General features: G+C 42.1%; 1 protein-coding gene across 5 annotated transcripts in view; it reads right to left on the reverse strand.

Annotated features, from left to right (window-relative positions):
• Positions 1-1532: 1532 nt before the first annotated feature.
• Positions 1533-12924, reverse strand: part of LOC139657866 (protocadherin Fat 3-like) — a 148297-nt gene continuing 136905 nt past the window's right edge. For 3 of the 5 annotated variants that reach the window (XM_071535815.1, XM_071535814.1, XM_071535816.1), the window contains 5 exons: positions 12155-12867; positions 10564-10677; positions 9491-9550; positions 4767-4802; positions 1533-2489 (listed from right to left, as the gene is read on the reverse strand). In XM_071535815.1, the coding sequence (XP_071391916.1) occupies positions 1840-2489; positions 4767-4802; positions 9491-9550; positions 10564-10677; positions 12155-12867 (1573 nt within the window). In that variant the 3' untranslated portion in view covers positions 1533-1839. The remainder of the gene's footprint in view (positions 2490-4766; positions 4803-9490; positions 9551-10563; positions 10678-12154; positions 12868-12924) is intronic. The other 2 variants (XM_071535817.1, XM_071535818.1) reach the window with 1 other exon arrangement.

Raw genomic sequence — 12924 nt, forward strand, 5'->3', positions numbered from 1 at the left:
AAAAGAATGGTACAAAATGATTCCCTCGTTACCATAAAAATGTTCTAACAAAACAAGATAAAAAAAAAAAATGGGTGTAATGTGTGCATTTAATACTGTGCAAAATCCATCTATTCTATTGAAATGGTATTCATGTACAAATGCAAAGGCTAATAAAGAAAAACTTTGGGCGAAGTGCCAGTGGCAGGGGAGGAATGAAGTTAAAATGGCTGATATTTCATGTCTCTTATTGTCCACATTCACATCAAACAGTAATAATAATAAAAAAAAAAAACTCAGAAAGGCAGTTCAAGATTGCAATTCCATATCTACAAAATTGGCATTTTAACAACCTAGCTATGTACACTGTACAAAGTTTTAAACACAAACTTACATCTTTTACAAAGAAAAAAAAGAGGAGCTGTGTGCCTGAGTGGATCAGGCAGATTATATTACAATACAGTGACTATCTGAGCCAGTCTGATGTGCTGCCTGTCCTTGAGGCCGGATGGAAACTAAGCCATTAGTGACCTGGATAGGGGTTTTACTTCTTTTTGCAGACAGTGTCAAGATCAAACAAAAGAACTGACAAGACTGGAATGCAATGCTGCTCAGGCCACCATTACCAGCTACCATGTTGATTTTTCCCCCAAAATGTGTCCGTCGAGCATGGCTTTTTGGAAACGATGGTGTGACTCAATTAAACCTGCTCAGTGCAAACGTACGGCAGGGAAAACAGATATCAGATAAACAAGAGATTATCAATTTAAGAGAACATCACTATGATTTTTGCGGGAAGGTTTCGAACACTGCAGTGGCATCATGCCTAGAATGCCATATCTCCCACCAAGTCCTTTAGGATTTCAATAATATGGCACTAGGTTTGATAAAAAAAAATCATGACAAACCAACATCAAAAGACTAGTGCAAGGGGAAAAAAAACAAACAAATCCATGTGATTCAAACAAAACTTGGCACAAAAGAATAAAGTTGGCAAGTCAGTGGTACGTTTAGCATGTCAGCCCGACGAGAGAGCATGGCTGAAATCCCATGGCTTATTGGCAGGCCTGATTTTGTGGGGTGGCGGGGGCAAACATTCCTCATCAAATGAAACGGCATTTTGAAACGTGGCCAGAATGTTGTTTTCTACTTTTGCACCAGTGTGGTCATACTATTTTACAAAGTCTGTGCAAGCTATGAGCACTGTGCAGTTTACAAATCCAAGAGCAAAAAAAAAAAAAAGAAATTGGCAAAATGGAAATTTGTGTCTTTAAGAAATAAGTGGTCGTGGTCCGATGGGCTTCTGCTGACGGGCTGAGTGTGAAGGAGCTGGGCGAGGCCGTCTCACTACTGACTTTTCACTTACATGATTGTCCCCTTTCTTTTCTCTAACCTTCTTCATCTTTCATGTATTACTTTCTCCACCTTACCTCTACATTTTAACCATTTTTGGTTAGTCTTTTTTTATTCACATTCTCCATCTGCTTATTTTGACATTACCTCCCTGTGGAAGAGGAAGGACACTTCTGACTGCTAGGCACAGCTAAGACAGGTTTCTGATGAGCATGTTGTTTGTGGTAAAACTTAATTTTACTTCCGTGTCTGAGCAGAGTGGCATCTAATGATAATGCTTGGAAGTGAAAAGTGGTTTTAAGAGTAGTGCCCACTGTGTTTGAAGTGGCTTCATTGTTAATGCCTGTAATAGTCTATTGTTGATGCAGTCCCTAGCATTGGTGACCTTTAACACAAAGCATTCCTCTCTGCGTGATGACCTCCACTCTTCACCTCCTTCCCTCCAAACCCATTTACTGCTCCTTCTGGCCCATTACCTGTCCCATACGTCCTGTACTGGTCCCTCAGTCACACTTCAGTCTGTTGCTGTGAGTCGATGATAATGGTCACCCCCCGATGAAGTTCGTCCATACTGTCAAAGTCGCTGCCGCCGGGCTCAGAGTCGTCCAGCCCACAGGGGGCCGACACATCGGAGGCCGACGACGCGCCAACAGACAGTCGCATGTTCAGCGACACATTGTCATCAGTGTCCCCGCTTCCTGGAGTCACCCCACCCACAAAAGTGCTGAATTCCTCTCCCGGGATGCCCCCGGGCCCCGCCTCCCCCAGGGGCAATTGGTGGGGAGGAAGGTACTGGCTGGGGTGGAAATGCGGCCTTGCAGGCTGGCGCCCGGTGCTGCCGGCGCTCAGGGTGCTCTCCTTGGAGACGGGCTGGGCGGCGGGCAGCGGGTCGTAGTGCTCGGCGTAGTCCTCGCCGGTGGGCAGCGGGAGGGGCAGCTGGTCCTGGCTCAGGAACTCCTCTTCATGGGGAGGAGGGTAGTCGCTATCGATGTCATAGCCCCCCAGGTAGTAGTCTGACTCCAGTTCCCGGGTGCCGCCTCCCAGGCGGGGGGATGAGCCCGACACGTCGCCCACAGGACCCGCCTCGTAGCCGGGTACCTCTTCGATGTCCGACAGCCTGGTGCTGGGCATCCAGTCTGACGTGTCCCAGTGATACGCTGGACAGATAGAAGAGGGGAGGACGGTTAGTAACCCAACACACACATTTATGATTTTAGTCTGCAGAGCCCAATCAGGAATGTCACAAGTATAACAACAGTCAAAAGCTTCCATGTGGCTGAGCTGTAGACAACTGGGATATGCTCAGGCCCATCAGACTCATCTCCCACAATATGGAGCTGTGCATTACACATGCCAGTTGGCTGCTGCAGTATACATCAGGTCCATCAGTCATGCTCAGTAGCATCTACAACAAACGGGTTGAAAGTCAAGCACATGGCAAGGCACAACCTGCACAGGAAACATGTTAGCGTTGTTCTTTGAGGGTATATGACATGCACAGTAGGGGCCTGGGAGGGTTGGGGTTAAGAGGTTACATCATGCCAAGCTTCATGGGGAATTACAGCAGTCAAGCCATGTTGTAGGGCTCAAATAAGACACAGTTCCATTGCTGTATGTTATAGGAATACAGTGAGTTTTTGGTACATTGTCCCATTGGTCAGTTTAGCCCACAGAATTTGAATGGATAGAACGGTCTTTCCCATTCAAATCAACGCTCCTGGATGGTCGGAGCAGCGGCCATTTTTATGTGTCCCGTTCCATCATATAAAACCTCCTTGCTGTTGGCCTAGCTTCTGTATAAACCGACTTACGGCAAGTCGCAGCGAGGAGTGGGGAGGCTACTCACGGATTTTTGGACTGATTGGGTTTAATCGCGCAATATTATATTAGTCATCACATTTTATTTATCTAACCTTAGTCTTGTAACATTACAAAGCTAACCCACTCACGCTGTGTGGCAGCCAGTGTGACACACTTTCCGGCCTTAATGGCCAAACCTCCGTTGTCACCATAGACACTAAACTAACGCCATTTTTGGTGTACTAGCCAAAATACCATAGAAAGCAGTGGAAAGACCGTTCTATCCATTCAAATTCTGTTTAGCCATTAAGTGATGAAATCAGAAACATAGACATAGAAATCATCCTTGTGTCCCCAGTTGATTGTTTTGTTTCCAATTATTTGGCACCATGCTAACACTTTAGCATACACTATGGTGAGTGATAGTAGGCACCAAGCTAACACTTTAGCATACACTATGCTGAGTGATAGTAGGCACCAAGCTAACACTTTAGCATACACTATGTTGAGTGATAGTAGGCACCATGCTAACACTGTAGCATACGCAATATTAAGTGATAGTAGGCTCCAAAATATCATATACTTGTGTTAGCATGGAGCACCGCAGCCAATGATGCTAGAGGCCTTGTAACACTGCATTATGTAATAACACCTGCATTTTGTAATAATCTGCTGCATTTTGTAATACACAACCTGAACACAATATGTAATAAATTTCCCCGTATTTTGTAATAAATTATTACATATTGCGGTGGTTATTACAAAATACGGGAGTTACACTTTTTTTTGGATGAAAATGTAATAATATGGTGCATTATGTAATAACCAACCAAAATGGATGTCTTCATTCATAAAAATCGTTATAACATTATATATGTTTATTTTATGCATTCTGCACCACAGCATATAGCCTAACAACACACTGATTTGCAGCGGATTTCTAATATACAAACATTTCAGTTTTAACTTGCAAAAACTACTTAGTAGTAGCCGTGATAGAAAAAACCATAGATGGTTATTACATAATGCACTGTATTAATACATTTTCATCATAATAAAGTGCAACTGGTGTACACTTAAACGTTACTATGCTCATCACTTAACAGCTAAGCTGACCAATGGGAAAATCTACCAAAAACTCAGCATATTCATTTAACAGAAGGTACATTTCATAAAAAGCAAACCGTGAGTGAATATACAACAACAAAAAAAACATAACAAATCAAACAAAAAGACGTCCATGCAGCGAAGCAGGAGACGAACCAAGGAGAGATGGATGCTGTGAAAACTCCATCACACAATAACATGAACCATCACTCAACTGGAGATTAAATACATGAAACCAAATGACATGGAGGGATGCAATACGGTGAAAGGCGGCAGGCAAAGGAGGAGGACGAGGAGGAGTGACTGTCCTGGGCTGCCGAGTCAGCACACAACACAATGACTGGACCAACAAGCTGTGGGATGGGTGGGGATATCAAATCACACAAACACACACACACACACACACACACACACAGTGGGCTCCAACTGGGGAGGGGGGATAAGCAGAGGAACGTACTGATGACAGAGATAAAGAAAGAGAGAGAGAGGGAGAGACATAGGGACAGAAAGGAGAAAGAGAGAATCACCTCTGTTGTAGGTCTGACCTTGGTCCATGACTGACACTGTCAGGTGGAAGAACAGCAGAACAGACAGATTCTTAATGTCGTCTTACTGACTAGAATCCCTACAGGATTTCAAGTTTTTTGTGATTACTGAAACCAAAAATTCTTGTTTTTGCATTTTATATGAAAGTGTGATAACTGGCCAAAAGGTTCTCGCAAATATTGTGGAGATTGGTAGAATTCTGATTAATTATTGCCTGGAGGGATTGTACAGTGTATATGTGTGTGTGTGTGTGTGTGTGTGTGTGTGCTGCAGTGTGGCCCAGCCCAGTCTAGGATATTCCTCCTGTGCTCCATTTCTCATTTTAGAGGGTCCCTTATGTGTAGAATGTCATTTTAATTTCAATTTAAGTGGTGTGTGTGTGTGTGTGTGTGTGTGTGTGAGAGGCAGTGTGTGTGCGTATGTGTGTCTGGGGGTAGCTGCATGGACAATAAGAAATTATTCTCTCTCTCCGTTGTAATTTTTTATCTGGTGTCTCTGCAGCCAACAAGACACATTTAATCTTCATCAACCGAAGACCGCCCACTATTCCTGTGTTTTAGCCCTGCGTGTGAGAGAGAAACACAGCCGATCTGTCAGTCAGCCGTTAATCTCTATGGGTTGATTGATTGTGTGTGTGTGTGTGTGTGTGTGTGTGTGTGTGTGTGTGTGTGTGTATCTTGAGTCTGTAACTATGAGCCTTGTCACATGTATTAGGAGCTTAACTCCGTACACAGTGTCCACTAGAGTTCACTGAATGTAAATGATTTAACGTGTCATGCTACAAACTGAGTGTGTATGTATGTATGTAGCTTGGCTATGTGACTGAAGACAGAATGGCACTAAAGTAGGGATGCAACGAGATTTGAGATTGCGATGGTACGATTATAGTGAGGAAAAAATCACGTTTTCACAATTATTATGCAGAAATGTATTCATATTATTTAGATTAATTTAAGATCTGATTGTATTTTTCACAACATTTCTTTTGGCCCCTGCAAAAAACATGTAGTCTATATTGCAAACACGTTTAAATATGGTGGAAAAAAAATATGTTTTTGCCTTTAAGAGTTCACAGTAGCTGCCTTTTGAAAACAATAAATAATGGATTGGACTTAGTGTATTACTTAGGTTATTCTTACATCTACCAAATACTTGAAACCACTTAATCAATACAGATAGGAATGAGCAAATAGGGAGTAATGATGCACCAAACAACTTCTGACAACTCAGACAGCCCTGCAACGACTGGAAGACGGAATGAGATGAAACGATGGAATACTTTAACTTTGGACTAGATTACAGCTGTTTTGATGAACTTTTTAAAACTTAAAGTAATTGATCGACGCTGTAGTACTTTGCATTCATGCTTTGTTGACCTTAACTCTTTAACTCACCGCTACTTTGTTGATTGTAAGTGACAATTTTATATTTAATCCCCTACCAGCATTACATTTCATTAAGCAACGTGCCACCAAGCTAAACACATTTACCCTTTTGGTAGCACTTTACTTTACAGAACACAAATTACCAGGTAATTACTGTGTAATTACATGGAAATAATCAGAAAGTAACTGCCAATTTCTGGTAAAAAAGAGCCTGTGGGTGCTGGGTTATTATTATTTGTGGGTCAAGCAAGTAGTGCGTAGTGCTATTTTATTGCTACTGGTTAGTGGTTGTCCTGTCTACCTTCCGTAATGTTTTGTCGGACTGTCTTTTCAAAGTGTGCTTGGACCCCTCTATAGTTAGGGGTTCAAGCCTGTAGGGCTGAAAGACTGAATTACATGAAACTTGCTACACGTATCCAGCTATTTTTACTCCACAAATTTGCCTCAGAACCATTAACAAATCTTCTCCATACTATTACAAGTCAGAAAAGGGTTCTTGGCTATTTGGTCCAATAACTTGGCCATACATTGGTAACATTTTTTCTAATTTCGCGCATAGATAGTTATGGTCACTGGTCACTTGGACACAAAGAATGGTACTGATTGGCCCATAGGGGGCGCTACCTAATGCGCGAATGTAAACAATGTGGCGCAAAATTATATCGCACCAAAATGAAACAAGTACAATCACCGGTAAAAACAAATATGGACGCAGAATATAGCAATGCAGCTGGAGGAATGGGATGTGTTGGAGCAGCTGGAGCTTGAAGAGTTGGGTGCTGTCATGATCGCCCCTATGATCAACCAATCAGAGAGCTCGACTCGACACAAAGTTGAGATTCTTGGGCAGGTACGCAACACCTACGCGGAGAACCTTTTCAACCCCAAATACGCGTCAAATAGCGTCAGTTTATGTGCAGATTTGCTATTTTCATTAAAGTATAAAATGCGCTTTAGTCATAGAGATGTGAAACTTGGTGCAGATATGTATCTGGACATGCTGAAAATGTATGCCTCTCAGACTCATAATGTACACCATCAATTTTTGGCTGCCATTTTGGATTTTTTGTACAACCTTTAAAAATCTGCTTGCCAAATTTTGTGTCCCATGACATTAACTTTGTAAGCATTTACTAGCAAAAGTTCAACCGACTGACGGAATTATGACAGTTTGAAATTCTGCAAGTTGGTCAGAAACATCATTTTTAATAGATCTATCAAGCTAAATGTTATGTTAGGATTTGAACAAAATCCAGTAATTTTGTCAACCTAACATGCGATATCTGTAAATGCTTAAATATATATCATTTGATTGATTGAACGATAACAGACTGTTTGTAAATGGAAATATGCAACACCTGCACAAATACAGATTACGATATTTTTTTCATTATTATTTTCTGCCATTTCTCAAAATGCCGTGAGCTGGTAAATGGCAGAGACGTCAAATTTGAACCAATGACGGATATTTACCCAGTCTGCCTGATGGGGTGCTCTAATTAAAGGTAAAAATTTCCAACTTTTAATCGTTATAACTTGTAATAACTTATAACTTGTGTGGCCTACCACTTCGTGCCTGAGCTGTTGTTGCTCCTAGATGTTTCCACTTCACAATAAAAGCACTTACAGTTGACCGGGGCAGCTCCAGCAGGGCAGAAATTTGATGAACTGACTTATTGGAAATGTGGCATCCTATGATGGTGCTGCACTGAAAGTCACTGAGCTCTTCAGTACGGCCCATTCTACTGCTGATGTTTGTCTATGAGATCGCATGGCTGTGTGATTGATTTTATATACCTTTCAGCAATGGGTGTGGCTGAAATAGCCAAATCCACTAATTAGAAGTGGTGTCTGCATATTTTTTGGCCATCCATCCATAGCAGGCTAATGTTAGGCTATTAGCTGTTAGGGCTAGCTCGCTCCATTCATACATGGTGTCTCCCAGCCAAGCCTACATACTTGTTAATGTAATCGCACCATAGTTTAGTTTAGCTGTCAGATGGCTCTGTTTAAAGACGTAATGTGGTAACTACCTCATCACCCTATTGAACCAAGGAAAAGACTAACTAATATCAGTGTAATATTGAGGTATCAATTTACTTGGCAGTACTTCCTGATAATTGCTATGTAATTACATAGTAATTACCCTGTAATTTGTGTAGCATAATGCAAGTGCTACCCAACTTCCTTTTATTACCTTGACTGGATCATGCAAGGATGGATGGTGATCTGGAAGATGCTCTAGCAAGTTTGATACGTTTGACCCATCGGTGCTTTTTGTCAGCATGTTTTGAAAATGAAACATTTTTCGTCGCATGGAAAAAGGAGAAAAAAGGCATTGTATAACTGAAATGAGTACTTTTATTTGTATTGCCTTTCTCTTTGTATAATTACGCCCTTTGTTAATTACGCCCCAAAACTCTGGAACAGTCTGCCTGAAAGTCTTAGGGGCTTTACATCTGTTGACACTTTCAAAAAAGTGAAAAAACGAAATCTTAAGACACATCTTTTTACCATTGCTTTCTCCTGAAGTGTTTTTTTTTTACCTGATGGTTGTTTTATTTTGTCTTATCCTGCTATTTTAATTAAATTTAATTTAAATTTCTTTTTTTTCCCCTTTTTTAAAAAATTATTTTATCATAAATGTTATGATTATCTGCTTTTATGTTAAGCACTTTGTGTTGCATTTTATGCATGAATTGTGCTATATAAATAAAGTTTATTATTATTACTGTTATTATTATTAATAATAATAATGCTTTATCCGTGTAAAACAGTATTACATATAACAGTACGTATTAAGTTGTTCCTTGTGTTGTCATTGGGTTTGTGTTGGGGGTGGGGAGATGACTGGGTCACTCAGGGCTCCCTCTGCTACTGAACCTTTTGTTTGTAAAATACTGTAATATCATCTGGGATGGGCCATTCATTTGGCAGGACACAAAAATATAATTACATTCATTCATTCATTCACAATCCCCTGGTAATTTTTGAGAAATCCAAAATGCTCCCACATTGGTGATTTAATGTGCTTTTTTGGTGGATATAAGGATGGGATGTTGTAGCTAACGTAGCCCCCACCGATGTAAGGCTGCATTCAAAAAGTATAGAACTATAGACAGCATAGATACCTTCTAAAATGCATATGATTAGAAAACCGTGGTGTTTTAAACGCAGTTAATAGTGACATCGCTGCATCCCTACAGTAGAGCGGGCCATTTGTCTGAGGAGATAGCCATGGTTACTGCAATGACAGTGTGGAGATAAAGTGGAAGGAGGGAAAGATAAGAGATAGAGGGGAGGTGGATGAAACATGGTACCTTCGTTTTCGATTGTGTCGACTGCATCATTGACCAGTCGAATAACGGTCACTATGGAGGCTTGTGGGGAGAAGAAGAAGGAGACAAGTTTTGAAACACAGTCAGTAGAAATTAAACACCCACTGCCGTTGCTTATGGCTGCCCACTATTGCCATTCCTGTTAGCAGAGTAGACTGCCAGGTCTGCCTTTGGCACTGTCAAGCCTTCTTGTTTATGTTGGATGTTTTGGGGAATTTTATACATTATACTGTTGTTATATATGGAAATCGTGTAGGTTAAAAGATAAAAACAGCAAAGTGAACACTGCCAAATGAAAGGAATTTTACTCTTACACAAATGCAAAGATAATCATATGAAACAAAAACAAAGAAAGAAAGAATATAAACATAACATTTTTACTGCTTTCAATTTTTTTTTTTTGCTGGCAGAAGACATTTTTCAGCTGGTGACACCAATCAAACTTTAGCAAGTGGAGCACAAGAATGACAATGACAATGATGACTGAGGCAAGCTTCTTTACATAATATCATCAATTATGTATTCTGATGATTATGGACAAAAGAAATCTTACATTTTCTAACCATGACAATTCTGAAAAGTGAAAGTGAATGTATCTCATGAATTGCAAAAAATCAATGTAGTGAGGAAAGGATAACACAATGAATTTTAAATACAAAACCAAATACACAACTCCAGCACAAAAAGCCACGACCACAAAACACCAACACCAAGTCCCAAGCCTTTTCAGTGCAGCTTACATTGACTTCACTGGGAATTAATTATAGGCTCTGTGTCTGAAAACAAAGTCTGAAGGATAGCAACCGATCTTTGCATGGACAATGATAAGCAAAAATGTAACTTTCAACATATTAGCAGCAAATGAAGCCATGTAAAAAACACAAAACATAAATAAGCAAAGCAAAACCTTTAAAAATAACAAACCCTAGGAAATTGTTACTGTCCTTTTCCAATTGGGATTTTCTGACAACCACAAAGTATTCTTGGTGCGAGCAGTGCAAACTTGGATAAGAACATTGGAAGTCAATGAGGTTAAACTAGGGGGTGTGTCTTACCATTGTCATCACAGGAGTCAGACTGGAAGGAGCTCAGTGATTGGACCTCGGAGTTGCTGCCTTTGTTGCTCCCTGAGAAACAGGTAACCTCTTCGGCCATGTCCACCATCTTACCTGCAGGGACAAGTCAGGAGGTCAGGGGTCTCTTCATTAAAGTAGCTGAACCCCAAACCCAAATCTGTGGTGAAGCCTGACACCTAATGGTGAAAAGTAGGGTACTGCACTGCTCATCTGCTATTGGCTGGTTTTTGTGCCAGGTGATGTCACGATGGCTTGCTTCTCTCTTAACCAGTGGACCCACTGCAGTGTATCCCTATTTAATTCCATGACCAATCAGGTAATATTCACCAGACATCCACCACCAACCAATGAGAACATGATGTCCACCTCTGAGCTCTTCATCCTGGTCCATCAGTTGGCGGCAGGGATGTAGTGTAGGTTAAATCCACTTAAAACTCAGTTACCCACTTTTATACACCGGCATACAGCTAACAAGATAAAGTCATTGTATACATAATAAGAAGTAGAGTCTAACTGATGTAACTCATAGGATAAGATCTTTTAAGGGGAAAAAGGCATAAGTCAATGACAGAATATGAATGTTTGAATCACAAACATACTTTTACTGGTAACACTTTACAATAAGGGTCACTAAGTTAAGGGTTAGTTAATGCTTAATAAGCAGCAGGTTGTCGTGAAGAGCAAGTTTTATTTTGACATGGGGGCGGGGCGGAGCTTTAGAAGGACAAGGGCCACAATTTGTTGAATTGAGATAGAATGAAGCTAATTATTTTGGAGGATCAGCCATCCCAGCCACTAGAGATGAGCTGTATTCCCTTCTCTGTCTATTGTTGAATTGAGAACTTGGATATCCAATGATTATACATTCTATGACGACAAAGTCACCTCATTGTCATGGGTTTGCTGTCACAGATAAAGGGCCCTCTCCAGGCTCTGTGTCTCACACAGCCGCCGTGTCAGCCAGGTTCTACTTTTACACTTTTAATATGAAATTATCACCCTGTCAGTGTGGTAGCTGGCTCCCATGGAGCCTTTAGAGATCATTCCATATTTGCAGGAGCTAGGTCTGTGAAACAACCTGTGAAACAAGAGCTTGTGGTTGACACTTGTGGGGCTTCCTTTGTTGGGGCACAGAGTGGATACACTCCTACACATATACACACACACACACACACACAGACAAGGTTATGGGAATGGAAGCCAGCTATAATTAGGATGAACATCTTGCTGAACTGGGTGCGATTCTCTATACTTTAGAGATGGTACTATGTACCATGAACCTGGATGGTCTCACAAAGTTTCATTCAGGAGTTCTTGGTTATAAAAAAAATAGAGGAGGAAGGTTCTGATAAGAGGACACTGGGAGAGTAAATGCATAAACCATTGATTTAGTCACGGACACATTTTTAGATTTGAGTCGATCCAGGTGACAAATTCCACAGTAGAGTACAGGAACAGACAACTTTTTCTCACAAGTAACTGAACTGTACATACTAATATTTCTTGGATGTACATAACCAATCTAACCTAAACAGGTACCATTAGTACATACACACACACACACACTCACCCTCATCGCTGTCCCAGGGGCTCTTACGTATGGAGTCACAGTCTGAGCGGCAGGGCGACACCGGCGGCAGGTTGGGCGCCACGCTGCACACCACCACCCCTCTCCTGGTGGTCCCTGCCAGGATCCGCGGTGACTCTGGGTGAAAGGTGCTCATCTCTGTGTGTTCCACGCCCCGTCCGTCCGCCATCTTCTCCAGCGTGGACCGCGGGTCTCCTTGGAAACAGGGCGTGTACGCCATGGGCCTCACCGGGACCTGCGGAGGTCCCATCATCCCAGCCCCTCCCACCACCGTGGGCCCCAGCCCCGCCTCAGAGTACAAGTTAAGAGGGTCTCCCGGTGTACAGCGTAGGGTCTTGAACTGTACGCCGTTGGCCTTGTTCAGGAGCGCCGCCGTGGCTGGGTCCTGGACCAGAGACAGGTTGTTCCGCGAGTAGTTCTTCTGGAAGACCTTCTTGCGGAAGGCGATGAACAGGACGATGAGGGTGATGATGACGAAGAGCACCACAGCGATGCCGATCAGCTCTTCCTTGCCGACCACAGCGTGGCCCGCCTGCATGTCAGGTACGACTACAGGCCGCAGGCCGCAGCGCTGGCCTACGAAGCCTGCCGTGCAGTTGCAGTAGAAGGAGCCGTGAGTGTTGACGCAGACGCCGCCGTTCTCGCACTCGCCCTCCGGGTTGCTGCGGTCGCATTCGTTCACATCCTCCTCACAGCTGCAGGATGGAGGGACGGAGGAAAGAAAAAGTTTGAGAGGATAGTTGTGTGAATAA

The sequence above is a fragment of the Centroberyx affinis genome, unplaced genomic scaffold (assembly GCF_046629955.1).
Source record: "Centroberyx affinis isolate AG114_WGS23_722 - 3 ecotype Tasmania unplaced genomic scaffold, CSIRO-AGI_Caff_v1 ptg002772l_1, whole genome shotgun sequence".
NCBI lineage: Eukaryota > Metazoa > Chordata > Actinopteri > Beryciformes > Berycidae > Centroberyx > Centroberyx affinis.